This window comes from Polyodon spathula, chromosome 20 (assembly GCF_017654505.1).
Source record: "Polyodon spathula isolate WHYD16114869_AA chromosome 20, ASM1765450v1, whole genome shotgun sequence".
NCBI classification, from domain to species: Eukaryota; Metazoa; Chordata; class Actinopteri; order Acipenseriformes; family Polyodontidae; genus Polyodon; species Polyodon spathula.
The window spans coordinates 23,906,379-23,921,902 of NC_054553.1; the positions used below are offsets into that span (position 1 = coordinate 23,906,379).

Here is a 15,524-nt window from a genome sequence, read left to right on the forward strand (position 1 = left end):
AATAAATGTAAAACAAAGCCATTCAGATTTGATGACTTTTCATGTTGTGTTTCCTCTGCATCTGTTTTAATGATGAGTCCATACCTCCCTGGTCAGAGCTGGTTATGCTGGTTGAAGTGACCAGTCCATATCATGTTGTTTTACAGTCACAAAAGCAACTGACTGTTGAGGAGGTGAGGATAGTGTGATAATTAATGACCAGCATGGCTGTTCAACTTTTAGTGTAACTACTGTAGTTTAGTGTAACAACCAGGTGTAGAACCAGATTATGGAAATGTGGGTCAGCTAATGCATTTACTAATCCTTAAGCTGAATGTAAATAGCAATGTTTTGTGACTTGCTTTCACGACTACGTTTCTAGCAAACAGTCTGTGTTAAGGTACTTACACCTGAGTTCAGGAGCTGCTGTGTAATTTAAATTCCCTGCCATAGACATAAGTAATGTAGGCTAGATCAAACTAAGCATAGACCTCTCAGAACTATATTTCCCATTATCCTCACTGGTAAATCCATCTGAGCTACATATGTGAGCAGGAGGATGATGTAGGGTGTAGCTCTGAGAGGTCCATGTGGTACATGTGAAGCCATCTTGAGGCTGGGAATACAATTTAAAAGTTTAGAAAAGTGGTCAAAATATAAAAAGAAAAAAATTAAAACAATACACCCACCTTACGTAAACAGTTGTAGCAACACATGGGAACATGTAACAACACTCTCCAATCTCATCCATCCTCCCTGCTTGGCCTGGGTAACTGCCTTTACACAACTCATCCTCTCCTCCTGCTTTTGAACCGCATTGACTACCAGCTTTCACTTGTTGATCTGGGGCTGCTTTGTGCCATGTAGGAGCTGAACTGAGACCAATGTCTTCTCTTCCATGCTCTACTTGCTCATGATATCACTGATGCGGACGGCAGCTTTTGGATCTTCCACAGCTTCCTTTGCCACCCACTTTCCTCCAGTTTTCAACACAGGTGCTGACTCCCTCACACATTCGTCGTCTGATTCTACCAGTGTCTTTTCCATTCGAACCTTGGCACACAAACTCCTCAGTTAGAGATGAGACTGCAGTATCCCTTTACTGAGGCAGTGTGGAATTCTTAACCATTTCCTGATGTATGAACTGATTAACGTGTCCAGCTTCTCTACTGTTGACAAGGAAACCTCATACACAGTGAGTGGCCACAGAAGTCTGGGAAGTAAACCAAACTGAAAGCACCAGAGTTTAAGTTTGCCTGCTAAAACGCTGCTTCAACCTTTGCACTGCTTGTTGTATCACCTCTCCCACATGAACGGTGTCCTTTAGGTCCCCATCATACCATCTCCCAAGACTTTTCACAGTCTTCTCACACACTGTTGGTATTGCCTCACCGTTAATTTAGAACCTCTTATCCACTACTTTACCTTTAATTATAGAGATGCTCCTTGACTTAGTGAGCTTGAATTGCATTCATGCCCATTCAATGTTATTGATTAGTTTGCCCAATAACAATTAGTGCAGGCTACTGTTGTATGTTAAAAATGTCACATGACCACAGTATTCACAGCCATTTTAGTTTGGATGTCAAAACCAAGGTTAAATTCTCCTGCATGTAAATATTAAGTCTTTTCAGTGATATGAGGTGGTGTACAGTAAGTTTTGTGATGGCAAAGGCAGATTTACTAGTATTACAGAGGAATGCCTCATAAAAATAGTTAAATGCACTATCTAACCAACATGAATATTTTAGTGAACATGCAATGAGATACGTATATTTTATTGCATTGCACTTATTCAAACAGCACTCAACACCACCTCAAATGCATTAAAGATGATTAATTAAATACATTTTACCATGAGAAACCCCATTAAAAATCTCATTTTCAGAAGAGCCTTTGATTGAAGTGAGAGGGAAAGGCTCACACAAGTACAACACAACCGACCTCCATGAAGCAATACACGAATGAACAAATACCGTTTAACAATTAAACAAACATGACTGAATTAATTCAATTTAAAATGACTGTTGCAACTTGAAGGATGGCAAATAATAATATGTAGGGATTTTGATAATACAAAGATGTGTAAACTTTGCGCTTTTTTCCCCAACTTGCCTTGTTTTGACAACTAACACAAACACAGTTTAGGTACATGGGTGTAACCTTCTGATCTATTACTGTTTGCATTACTTCAGAGCTGAGTTTTTTGCAAAACATTTAACTACATATTTTAGCCTTCTGACTCTGATATTTATACTTTTCTCAGTTACATAACTTGTAACATCCTTTGTCAAGATCCATTTTAAGTTTATGCAGTCAGCATAATAATTTCCAGCAACCAGAGATATGATTTTTAACAGTTTTATTCCTTATTTCTTGAAGTACAATATGTGACTGTTTAATGTGATGTGTAACTTTGTATCACTTTCTGTTTCAGTCATTGTATCCTGGTGATTTTTTTTCCTTCTAATCTAGAGCACTGAACACCCCTATATAGCTCTCTGGATAACCTTTCAGAACATCTGGAACACAAGAGTGTAACCATTAGCCTGTCCTCCTGCAACACTGCCCATAGTAGATACTGGGGCCAACTACTTTCAATTCAGAACATAGCCTGAGGTTTCTTAAAAGCCCTTTAAGAGCTGAACTGAGCGGTTGAGGATTTAGACTAATTTAAACCAGACCCATACAAGGCATGTTTGACAATATAATGAAATCAGTTTGCCATACGCCATCTATGAGAAACACTCTAAATTATAGCAGCAATTGCTTGTAATTTAGAACTGTCTAAACAAAGTAAACCACACATGTTTCTTTCCAACCATATTAAGCTGTCCTGCACTAATGTGTTGTGAAATACACTAGTGTATTCTTTAAAAAGCAAAGTGAACTGCTCTCCACCAGATAAATGGTCTGTTAATCAGCAACGCTCTCTATTACAGATAGTTCTCTGTTCAGGTCTCATCTAAAAGTCACTCCTAATTCTGCATGCTTCACAATTGTGCAATGGTCACCAGGGACACACTTCTGGGAATTGACAGAACAGCAGGAAACTTGTTGACCAAGAAGTAACTAAAAGTATTTTCCAGCCCCTATTTAAGGGGAAACTCCCTTATAAATGCCGTTTTGTGTCACATACTGTACATTTCTATGATGGCACCACTGTATCCCCTTTGTCAGGTATAATATATGCATAAAAATGCATATAAATGTATTTTTGTTATTTGAAAATACCTGTAAGATTGATCTTTAAATCAATTTGTTGTATAAGGGTGATTTTCTCTATTGTACAGTACATTCTTAAGTTTCATTTTATTGACAGCATATCCACTCACAAAATATCCTGAAATGAATGGGATTTGGTTATTTCATTATTGTGGTCACTCACCCGTTTAACTAAGGGTATGTTTTGGCAGTTAGGTTTCACCCAGGTTTCCTTTGATAGAAATTTTCAGATGTGCCCTTTGCAGGAAATGGCGGGGGGGGGGGGGGGGGGGGGGGGGCATATCTGGAAAGCTGGTGTTTAGGAGATACTGATCCACTTCTGTTTTGTCACTGATATTGAATTTATATTCAATACGCAGGGATTTGCTTGTATACACAGTACTCTCCTGTACCTAGAACATAATTGATATTGTACAGCAATTGCTTCCAATTATGGCTCTCAAACTAGGTCCGTTGACTTTTACTCATTAAGATATACATTTTACACAGATGTATGCCATAAACCTACAACCATTATAGCCCTATACCATATGCTTTTATTTGACCCCCCCCCCCCCCCAAAAAAAAAATACATAAATGACTGTAAAGTAATAGTAAAGACAGCATTATCCTTGTAATATTTTCAGCAACCCCTTGTTTCTTCATGGTTCATTAATTCACAAACTCGGTTCATTGAAGATTAGGCCATGTTGAGTATAAATTATACCTGTGCCATATTTTACTATATACGGGCCCTTCACCAGTTTAGTTTTCAAGGCTTCGCTATATTTTGGTATGTAAGACAGGTAATGAAAAAGGGGGCTATAATGGAATGGTAACACATGTAAGGTTTGATTTATTGGAATTATTTTGTTTGTGCCATGTCCTTGAATACAGGTATTCTAAACCCAGTTTCTTGATTTTAAAGAATATACAGATTATAGGTTAACGCATCCTGGGATTTAGGTTTCCACTAAATTTATTTTTGTTTTTCAGCTCATTTTATTCCTCTCAAAAGCATTTTCTTCTGCAGTCACAATCAGTGAAGTTCAGATCAGGAGAGGTCTTTCAGCACAATGGCATGCTAAAAGAACAGAATACAAAATCATATTTGTCTGAGACAGGGCGCTAGTGTGAACACATGCCTGAACAAGAAGAGATAGTGGTGCTGGGCAATGCAACTCTAGAGCACAGACAGTACCATGACCATCTGACTGCACTTCAGGGTTTCAGAAAAGACAATAGCCTGTTGAAACACTGCAGTTCACAAATGAATGAAGACAGACATTCCTGATAGCACTGGACAAGAAGTAATGAGGAATACACATTAGTGCCCTCAGGATATGACTGATAAAAGCTGAAAGCAAGAGGAAAGATATTCACAAACAGCAATGCCACCAACAACTAACACCATATCAGTTCATTGTGTATCCTCACAGGAAAAAATTACCTCAGAATTCATCTTTACGAAATAATTCAAAATGTACTGTGTGTATATATATATTTGGAATTGGAATTGTTTTCCTGTAACTCACTGAATAGACCCATTTATTATTTTGTATAATACATGGACAACCTTGTGATGCTAATATTAAAGAAGATGAGGTTCAGCAGTACAGTTGGGTTTTTAAAACTTAGTGTTTCAGTGCCGTACAGACGTTCAATGTCAGCGCTTCAGCTTTAATTTGGATGATTGCCTTTACCTTGTTTAAATTTCCCGTTCCTCTCCAGTTTCTCTGAGATACGAATGTACCAGCTTTACATCATTTAAAAAAAATAAAAAAATTTAAACATATTCTCATTTTATTGATCATTAATTAACATTTCTAAGACATTTTGTGTTTGAATTGAAAGTGATGGTCTCGATGAGTCGAATGGGTCAAAGTTGAAGTATATTTTCCTCTAGAGGAATTATCACTTTTTGAAGTCACTACTGTGGTATTATGCCTTTTTTTTTGAATGGCTCAGGATACAAATACAGCTTTCATCCATGTATTTATATATACAATAATTCTGTATAATGGTCTCAAGCTGCCTTTAATATAGATAGTATCTGTTGCAAATCAACTATTCATGTTGGGCTAGACATTTAATACATAGTTTGATAGAGAGGTGCTCAGTTGAGAGTCTCAGCCATATCCATGTTTGCACAAACTACCGGTGTTTGATTGGGATCAGCGTTGACTGTAGCGAGCCATTCTGACAGATAGGACATGTTTTCCTCGAGGACTATAGGCAATCAGTAGGTACATGCTTCCTTCTCCAAGGCTGCACAAAGTACTGATGTTTAACTAGAAACAGTGCCAACAGCGAGAACTATGTAAGATATTCTGGGGAGCCCACTTTGCTGCAGACTGCCACCCACAACTTCCCGGAAGGAATTAGATGCATAACTCATTGGTCATGTATCCCACCAGGACAGTTTAAACATATTTCAAATGTGTCATGTTGAATTAGTGCCATCCTGGCTGCCCATGTTAGTTGTACACACTACTGTCAGCCACTGTAGCTTGTACTTCATAACACTATGGTGTCTTTTATTGAACACATTGCAGTGCACTTACCTTTGGTGAATGTGTTGACGTAGTACCGGCGCCCTTGTGGTGACATGTAGCTTTGCCATCCCTCAGGAAGTGGGCTGTTTCCTGGCTCATTTTCAGGCAGGGGGCTAACTGATATTGGCTTCTGTGAATAAAGAAAAATACAATAGGCTTTATAGAAAGTACCGAAAGCATAGGGAAGCATGGTTAGGGTACAAACATGGTAAACTGGAGAATTACCATGCAAATTTACTATGGTAAACGTCAATATATAGAAACAAGCTTTATTTTATTTATGCTGTCCATATTTGGGGACCCTTTCTTTTACATGTCCCGTTTTGGTTTCTTTTCGCTGTGCACAGGGTCTGTGCTAAGTTTAACACATCACATTTAGTTTGTCCTGTTTGTTTTTTTGGCCCTGCAAAGTGTTAAATAATATTTCCAGATTTTTTTTTTCCATTTCACTAACTAAAAGGTCAATTTCATCTTTGTGGAAATTTGTTTTCCTTTCCTTTTTGGCTGGTGCCATAGTTGCATCAAGTCTGCAGAAGAAATAGTTCCATTCTATTATATTTGCCTAATGCTTTTTTTCTGTTCACTACACCACTCATTTATCTTTGCAAGAAGTTCTGAATCTTGACCTTCGGCATTGCAAATCTATTTACAATGAGATAGAAATTTAAATCTCTTCTGTATAATAAGCAGTAATGTACGCTGTTTGTAAACTTGAGGTGATATACAGTCGTTGTTCACGAAATAGCTGTTTAGCACATTGCTCGCAGAACACGTAAGTAATATTAGTACATAGAGCCCTGAGGTATATCTTCTAGATTAATCCCAAGTGAGCAAACAGGGATGGTCTTCTCTACTTCACGGTTCACCAGTCTTTAAGATATACCTTTAATACTCCTATAGGGCAACAGCTTTAACACTTCGTATGATGGAAAGATCAAGCTATGTTTTTTTATCTATTCTTGGACAAATATTGTGACTCTTTAATTTACAACTGTGAATAAATTACACAGAAAGAAAACTGAAAGAAATGTTCCACCGGAAGAAGTACAAGTTTTTAGGAAAAACACTTTAAGTACATCCCAGAAGAGTATGTTTTACAAGTTTACATGAATTATGTTTCTAGTGAAAATAAATATGTGTGTTGAAAGACTCATTTTGCACTTACGCAGTGTATCAAATACTAAAGACCAGCCATGCTTCTTGTCTAAAAAAACATTAAATATCCATTGTTTATCTTTCAGATAAACAACAAAAATAGTTGCCATAACAACATCAGCCTAGACACACCACACTGAACGGTTTAATGGGTTAATAACGTGAACACAGTCATCTAGGCTCATCCATTTTTAGAACATAATTTTCCAAAGGGTGGAACTGAATTAGTCATTGAAGGATCCACATGTTTAATAATTCACAAACCCCCAAATAGACTACAGGAGGCAGTGTGGTCCAGTGCTTGTAACTAGAATGTCACCAGTTCAAATCCCACCTCTGCCACTGACTGACTCACTGTGTGACCCTGAGCAAGTCACTTAACTGCCTTGTTCTCCATTCTGTGGATGAGATGTTAAATCAATGTCTTATTGTAAGTGACTCTGCATATATGCAGAGTTCACAGCGTACCTCTATAAAGCACTTTGTGATGGTGGTCCACTATGAAAGGCACTATATAAAAAGATAAAGCGAGATAGACACATCAAATGTTTATTATGGGAGAAGTACTTTGAGTTATTTATTTGTTTTGCAAATATGTGGGAGATTATTGTTCAGTAATGCAATTTGCTCAAGTGATAAATATGTTTTTTTAACATTTGTCTTTGACTCCTAGTTCTGTCATTCTGTGCTGAATTATAAACAGTAATTAAACTTCATTTAAGATTGTGTATATGCTTCAATGAGATTCTCCATCACTGTCTATGTGGGGTCTATTTAATTATTCTATTTTATTCAAGGAAAACGATGGTTGTATTTCTGGAAGAAGAATCCGCCCACTAATCAACAAGTCATATTCAAGCGCCATAAAAGCTCTGTGTGGCTTTCATTCATGTCACTTTTGTTGTTTGGCCTCTCAATCGCGAGCGGCAAGGCCAACAAGGGAGACTGCCGTCTTTAGAACCTGGAGGAAGGGCTACCCTCAGCCATGGATTCCCTAAGGTTTCCTCCTACCAACAAGTAGGGTTTGTATTTAGTGCCAAGCGGTTCATATTTAGTTTCTGCAGGGAGTGTGGCAGGCTGGAGAGGCCGGGTTCTACCTCAGTGCATTTCATGTTCTGGGGGGCGGTCCCGTGTCTCAACTGTTTACTTTTCATTCATCCTTTTCCCAGTTTTGGGGGGTAGGTGGCATTGCACCACTTCAGTTGTTATGTTGATCTTTCATCATCTTCATTTTATCCAGTCATGGTTTGGCGGCTTTGTCATTTGGGGGGAAGTAGCTCGTATCCGTGGCACTCGACTACATGATGTCATCATGTATTCGCTAGTCGGCCAACATTGTGGATAACTGTCAGCACCCATGGACAAGGTCTCCGGCCAAATTCATCACCCATCATTAATTTGTCTGTTCAATTGCAATTTAAATCATCCACATTGCTGAATATAAGAGGATACAGGCATTTTACTGAATTGAAAATAGTCAGATGACACTCCATTACTCCATCTCCCTGACAGTTCATTATAGACTCACATGCACCATGCTCAACAAGAATGCACCTGAGCACGCACCAGAGCTATGGAGGCTACACTTGAGTACAGTGTGTCACGATTCTGTGTCTCTGTTTGAGAGACGCTCACGACTGAATGGCAGGAGGCTTTTAGGTCAGGGATGAGGTTCACTCAAATAGTTATGAAGAGGGCAAGCCAGCTGGCACCAAGCCTGCCTGTGTAGCAAAACAATGTACTGCACAGGGTTGGTAAGGTAAGTTAGTTTGAATGTAAAACACCACTGAGTCCATGTGAATGTTCAATAAGGTACAAACTGTAATGTATTAGGCCACATAATATGCTTTTCATATACTTTTTTATAGTCTATTATAGTGAAACAGCTCAATGTTGTTACAGCTGTTGCAGGTGCTGTTTCCAAAGAGCCATCGGAAAAGTTTAAATCAATCCAGCATATCGGAGAGGTTGTGCAACAGCCCGCTTAATAAATCTCTACTGAGTGTGCTTCCTGGTAACTGAAGACCAACAGGTTTCAACATTGAACAGAGAGACTTAGGTACAGCTACTTTAATAGAAAGATACAGTGCTATGAGCATTCACAATTATTTTGAATTTATACATAAAGGAAGCTAGTGGTAGAGGGCAAAGGCAGGTTTGTTGCCTTGATATATGAAAGCTTCTCTATTCTCATAAAGTAACCTGATGAGTGAGTGCTGTTAAGATATAGCACAACGTAAGCTTCCATTAACACACAACTATCTGCACCTCTTCATATACTGCATCTAAATGCAACACAATAGATTAAAACCTGCTGTCACTTTTTTGTATAGATGTCGAGATGTCTTTTTTTTTATTTTGATGTGTATGCACTCATAATAGTAATGGAACCAATGACAAAGCAAGCAGATTGGTAAAACAAAGTGTTCCTCTTCAACACTGGCTATTAATAGATTTGTGGCACAATCACTTACACACACTTGTCTCAATTGCCTCGTTACACCCAGGAGCTCCACAGTCGATGTTGGCAAGCTACTGCTGGCGTTCGTTTTGAGTTCACCGGGCATCTGGCCAGTAAGGTCTGCTATAGGAGGCAAAACGGTCCCTGAGAATTCTGCCTCCTAACCCTTGGGAGTGCCAAAGCCAATGCTCACTGTGGAATCCCAGAGAAGTCAAAAACTGCACTCCCCTGACTGTCTGACGCACCCTGCACAACATGCAGTCATGCCTTTACCAGGCGAACTCTGTGAAAGGAGGCATAAAGGCATTTCCATGGAAACTCCATAGAAACATGATATGAAAATAACTTAAAAACATCAAAACGTGGTGATGTTAAAAAAGTAATGTATTTGACTGCAGACCCTCCCGCCTGTTCTGTAACACTTCTGAATAGGCCTCAATTGCACTATCGCAGAATAGCATTACATTTGCATATAATTATGGGAACAATTGCCCATATAATTCAGGTGAACAACAGGTGATAAAGCAAATTAGGAAAACTCAAACCTCCCCAGGTTTGAACTGAAACTCACCTTGGTGAATCATTGATGGATTTCTCATAAACCGGTTATAAATGTTTGTTTTTTTCCATTCCTTACATACTGTGATGGACTAAAACTCAGATGCCAGGAATCAGTGGACCAATCTTCTAGTTTGAATTTTAAAAATAACTGAAAGTTAATATCATAATTTATCTTGCCTTGAATGCTGTCTCAATTGTTGGTTAAGAAAGAACCACACTTTAACACTTCACATGGCGCTCCAAAAAGCTATGTGGGAGCACTACCAGAACTCACAAAGGGAAAAAAAACACACCCTTGGTGGGTGCCTTTGGTTGCAAAGGCCTCTGGGGGATAGAGTTCCTGTCTCCCAGCACAATTTGAGCGTCCTTCTAATAGCTTTACATGCTAAACATAGGGCAAGCTGAACAGTTCCTCATACAAATTTATAGATATTTAAGAATGACACCATCAAATGTAACTTTTTTGAAGTATAGTTATTTCCTAAACAATAATTTAAGGCGAGTATTATTTTAAACCTCTAAATGTGAGTCAAGACATTGAATCTTGGAGCTTCAGATGCATATGAAGTTTCCAAAAAGCACTTTACAGGAAACCTGGTTGTCTTCCAAAATGTTACTGTTTTCTAGCGCTGGAGAGCCTACAGTGTAAAACGACACGCGGCAGTGGGAAACACGCCATGTAAGGTTGGAATGTTCGAACACACATTTGCAATAAACCATCATTTCAATTTCCACAGACGTGAAACCTTCCAAATACAAACTAACACATACCTTCCAGCCTCCCCCTCTTAAATTACCCACTCACATTTCAGCCACGGAGCACTTTCAAACAATGCTGCTACAGACAGAGTAAACAATTGCTCACTTGTACAATTCCTTATCACCAGCACTGCCCTACTTCTATCAGCTGATACACTATTGTGTGAGGAAACTGACAAAACTGCTATCCAGCCATTTGACGTCGAATCTGTCAAGAAAACAATGAACATTTTGTAATGATCTAATTCAGTGGTACTCAGGGCTCAACCAATGTATTTAAATAAATTCTTACATTGTGCTGAGAATCTATTGTTTTTTTTCACTTGCTTTTCTTTTGTTATTTCAGGACATACAGATATAACACCAAATAAACGACTGCATGTTGGCATACTGGCTGTAGATCATATGGTCTGACTGCAGCACAACCATTGCAATGATTTTGAACAACCACACATGAACTGATTATATACCAGGAAGCAGCAGCAGCTTTCTATAGCATTGACATTCTATTAAATAATGCAGGACCTTATTTTGGACTCTATTTGAGGTCAGGCTAGGGGTCATAATATATGCTGCAGAGGAAGTGTGGTGGCAGAATGAATGGGCATCACCAAATATGGCCTTACAGTTTTTTGTGCTAATAAGAGGTAAGAGTTTAAAATATAGTGTGCCAGACACATTTCTGGGTTATACAATTCCAAAATATTAAATAACGCTAAAAAGAATTCCGGAAACAGCATGATCTTTACCATTTCTCCAGCAAAGCAAGAAAAAAAAGAAAGAACAGAAAATTATCTTGCAAGCTCAATGTTTTTTCATGACCACTTTAGAGAAGTCCATTAAACCAAAGAAACTCCATTCTCTCAGTTCCATCAGCCCCGATTGCATACTGCTACAACGTAGAACAACAAATAGGACACACGATAAACTGCAAGACTGTATTTCTCTCTCAGGGGTTCATGTGTGTTTATCATGTCATAAGAATTCTTCTCTAACGTACTGTATGTTCTAAGAAGCACAGATACAAAAAATGATGAAGTCTAAACAAATTATGCCAGATATCAATTGTTCCAACTGCAAAGCTTTTCTTTGCAAATCTGAAGGGCAGACATGCAGAAATAAAAGCAATATCCTTTAACAGTAGAAAAAAGATCATCATTTCTCAGCACTCAGGTAAAGCAACAAACTCTTTACTATTCATGCCTACAGTCTTTCACATTAAACAAGGCTGACCTTTTTATAAAAAGACATACCGCACTGAAAGATTCAACTGGGAAATCATTGGGAAATGCTGTAGTGTTCCTTATTTTAGTTTTCTTAGTACAAGTTGTTAATGGCAAAACAAATGTGTTGAGTAATTATATTTCCTTTGTAATTTAAATGCCTTCTGGTCAATGCATTTTAGTGTTCAGAAAACAGTCAGTTGATGGTAACATGACTTGCATGTAAATGACCCTCCATATTGTAAACATCAAAATAAATGCCATGAAATAAATATTCAACATGTCATATTTTATTTGTCAACACTAGATAGGCAACAGTTTAATAAAAGACTTGTACAAATAAAAAATAAATAAAAAGAGAACAAAATTAAAAGAATATTTTATAAATGCTGGTGATATTGTGGGAACATCCTTAGCAACAGTTTGGCATTCTGCCCAGAAAACCAGGCACTGCCTGTCAAATAACTTTAAACACAAACAAAGCAGTGAGCATACTGTAGAAGTGCAATGCTGGTCGTAACAAAGGTTTTGAAAGCACAGCGGGCTCCCAAATGACCATATTCATCTTTTCTTGCATGTGATCAAAAAGTAATGTCCTGAACGGCTCTTAAGTTTAATTGTGTTATACAATTCACCCAAAGTCATAATGAATCACTAAAATAGACTCCATTGGTACACATCCACTGCAGCGTTTGCTGGTCCTTTTAAAGAGCACAGTGTTATTAATGGCGTGAAACTCTCTATTAGCAGCTTTCCATGTTCACCTCATTAGGTTTACTTGTGAATCTTGAAACAATACGAGCGCTTCCAATGTGCAGATTCTTTTACAGCTTAATGCATGACAAATATATTTATAATAAAATATATATATATATACAGTAATCACTGCAACAATTTAGCTTTTTTTAAAATCAAGCTAATGCAGTATTTCTTGCTAAACAGTAGACGTATACAAAATATTTAGAATTGGTGTGTATATCCATTACAGGTGTACCATGAAAAACTGAGCAAACGATTTACATAAACTTCATTCCTGATGAGAAGATACAGTTATTTAAGCGTGACATGCACAAGTGACCGGGCTACCAAAACACATTTTACAAATGAATGACAAATTCTTGACGTATTAGGTGTTCACGTATTTTTGTATATGAGTTCAGCTATTGTTTCAAACTCTACGGATAAGCTGCATCCTGTTACCTATGCTGTTGATCACATGGTCTGATTGTTGGTATACCAAAGTTATCTAAACACATGAAGCCCTAACTCCCTGGCAGGATTCTAGGCCTGAGTGACCCTAACTTACTCGCCACTCTAATGCTTAACCTTAAGTGACAGGAACTCAACATAATAACGAAACATAAAATGGGCTAATTTAGTTGGGGTCCCTTTCAACTATTAATCCAACAGTGAGCTCCAGAGCCTAACAACTTAGTTCCCCTTTCAAAATGAACCATCCACCCCAACGTGCTAAAATAGCACTGAAAATATCTACATATTCCAGTTTAAAGAATATAAAAGATAGGAATGACAAAACAAAAAACAATAAAGCATCAGAAAAAGCATCAGCAGCAACAGCACAAAGGTATTGAAACATTTTCTCATACAAATAATTTATGAGATTCACTCTACAGGACAACCTCGTAAATCTGGGCTAATGCAAACAACTTCTAAAAACCCTAAAAGTGATGGGTTTGGTAATTTAATTTGATCTAGTGGGGCCAAGCAGGGACACCCATTGAAAATTGGGTTCAGTCCCAGGGCTTGTTCATATAACTGGCCCAGTCATGAGGTGGGTTGAAGGGAAAAATTACTCCACACAGGGGACTGGTTTGAAGTTTTAAATTAATTTCAGTCATGACGAAAGATGTTTTTGTGATCTCAGATCTAGTGGGATGAAAGACAGGGCTGGCTAGGAATGCTTCAGAGCAGACCTAACACTTCAGAAGGCAACTGAAATTCAATTGAGGAACCAAAAATTCAGTTCACTCTGTAATATCTCTTGAGAACAGTTGATATAGAAAGATGAAAAATCCTGCTGGGCTGCCATCTGAGCACAGTTAGCAACTAATAATTTAATCTGACAACATATAATTTTATTAAAAACAGAAAATGTTTTAAAAGTCTGAGGCCCAAATTCATAAAGGGGAGAAGCCAACCGCAAAAAGCCATGTAATGTGTGTGTTCAGTATGGCAGCACTCATCGTCAAAATAACAACCTATTTTATAAGACTAATTAAGTAAAGCAGGCGATTCTGCAATCAACCAATTTAAACACCTCTTACCACAATTAGCGTTGGACAATTACACACCTCTCACAACAAATAGCGGGTACACATTCCAAAAGAAAATGAATGGCACACAAAGACCCCCCAGTCTGGTACTAGCCATGGTGATGAGGATGCTCAGAAGCGAAAACTGAAATCTACCAATATGGAACTGGAGATTTTGGTACAAGCTGTACTTGTAACACATGAAGATGTGTTACAAGCTCAAAATACATCACCAGGATAAATGAATAAATATGGAATGTGCAGTGGCTTCTTAATAAACAAATGTACCACTTCAGAGTTTGTATTTTAGGTTGCTTATACATTATGACGCAATAATCCAGTTACTGTGCTTCACATATTAGTTCAGCTTCTTATTTTGTATAGAATTCCAGGCATATAGACTTTTCAAACTTCAGAAACAATAAGTTTTATTTACTTAAATCCATGGCAGTCAAATGGATGGATAATCCTTCCACTGTTGTACAGCAATATATACAGCTGCATACGAACAGTCTTCAGTTTAACTACAACACATCTTCTTAAATTCTTATTCAGTTACAACTCTCCTGTTTTGTATGTTTGTCTATATTTCTTACTCTATGTATGATTTTAAAGCATATCTGTATGGTTCCCCTACATGATCGAAAAACTATACTTGCTCTAGTTACAAACTAACTGCGTTGTCTGTCCCGCTGCCCCCCCTTTTTTTTACCGTTTTCTTTCCAACTGGAATTTAACAATACTGCCTGCGACTTACTACAAAAAATATATTCAGTAGGCTTTACTAAAATAACGGTGGCAGATGAGCCTTCATTACATATGAGACTTTTTCTTTCGCGCGCCTCAGAATACCATTCTTTTAATAATGCCTACAGTCTAAGAAGTAAAGGCTCTCGTTTGTCACTGTGGGGAGACCTTACATTACGGTATTATAAACCGTAATTTACAAACTGACTTCATCAGAAGGGTTAAAAAATGAGCTCCTTGCAAAATATTATTAAATGTTTCTTTGTCCTTGAAAATTATGTCTCCCACATCACCGCGTCTTTTATATAGCCTACTGTCTGACTGCAGCTAATTAACAATGCAAATCACATTTTAATTGCATGTTTATGTCATTGCACATGTTTTATAAATCCCATCCACGAATTCAGAACCCTCAGTGCCCGTTTTATGGTCGTAAAACATGCGCAATCCTTTTAGAAATCTGGGCCTCAATTTTTAGGCTAGGATATTAAAAACAACGTACATTCAGACTAATATCAAGCATGCTACCATCCAATTGTAAAAAAAAAAAAAAACTTGGTATGGGAATTCATTAGCACAGGTTCTTAACAGCGTCAGAAGCTAGGTC

The 15,524-nt window shown here is 37.8% G+C and overlaps 1 protein-coding gene across 4 annotated transcripts in view; it reads right to left on the bottom strand.

The window, feature by feature from the left end:
- Window positions 1–15,524, bottom strand: part of LOC121295483 (growth arrest-specific protein 7-like) — a 99,893-nt gene that overhangs the window by 46,902 nt on the left and 37,467 nt on the right. For all 4 annotated transcript variants that reach the window (XM_041220135.1, XM_041220134.1, XM_041220136.1 and 1 more), the window contains exon 2: window positions 5,748–5,868. In XM_041220135.1, the coding sequence (XP_041076069.1) occupies window positions 5,748–5,868 (121 nt within the window). The remainder of the gene's footprint in view (window positions 1–5,747; window positions 5,869–15,524) is intronic.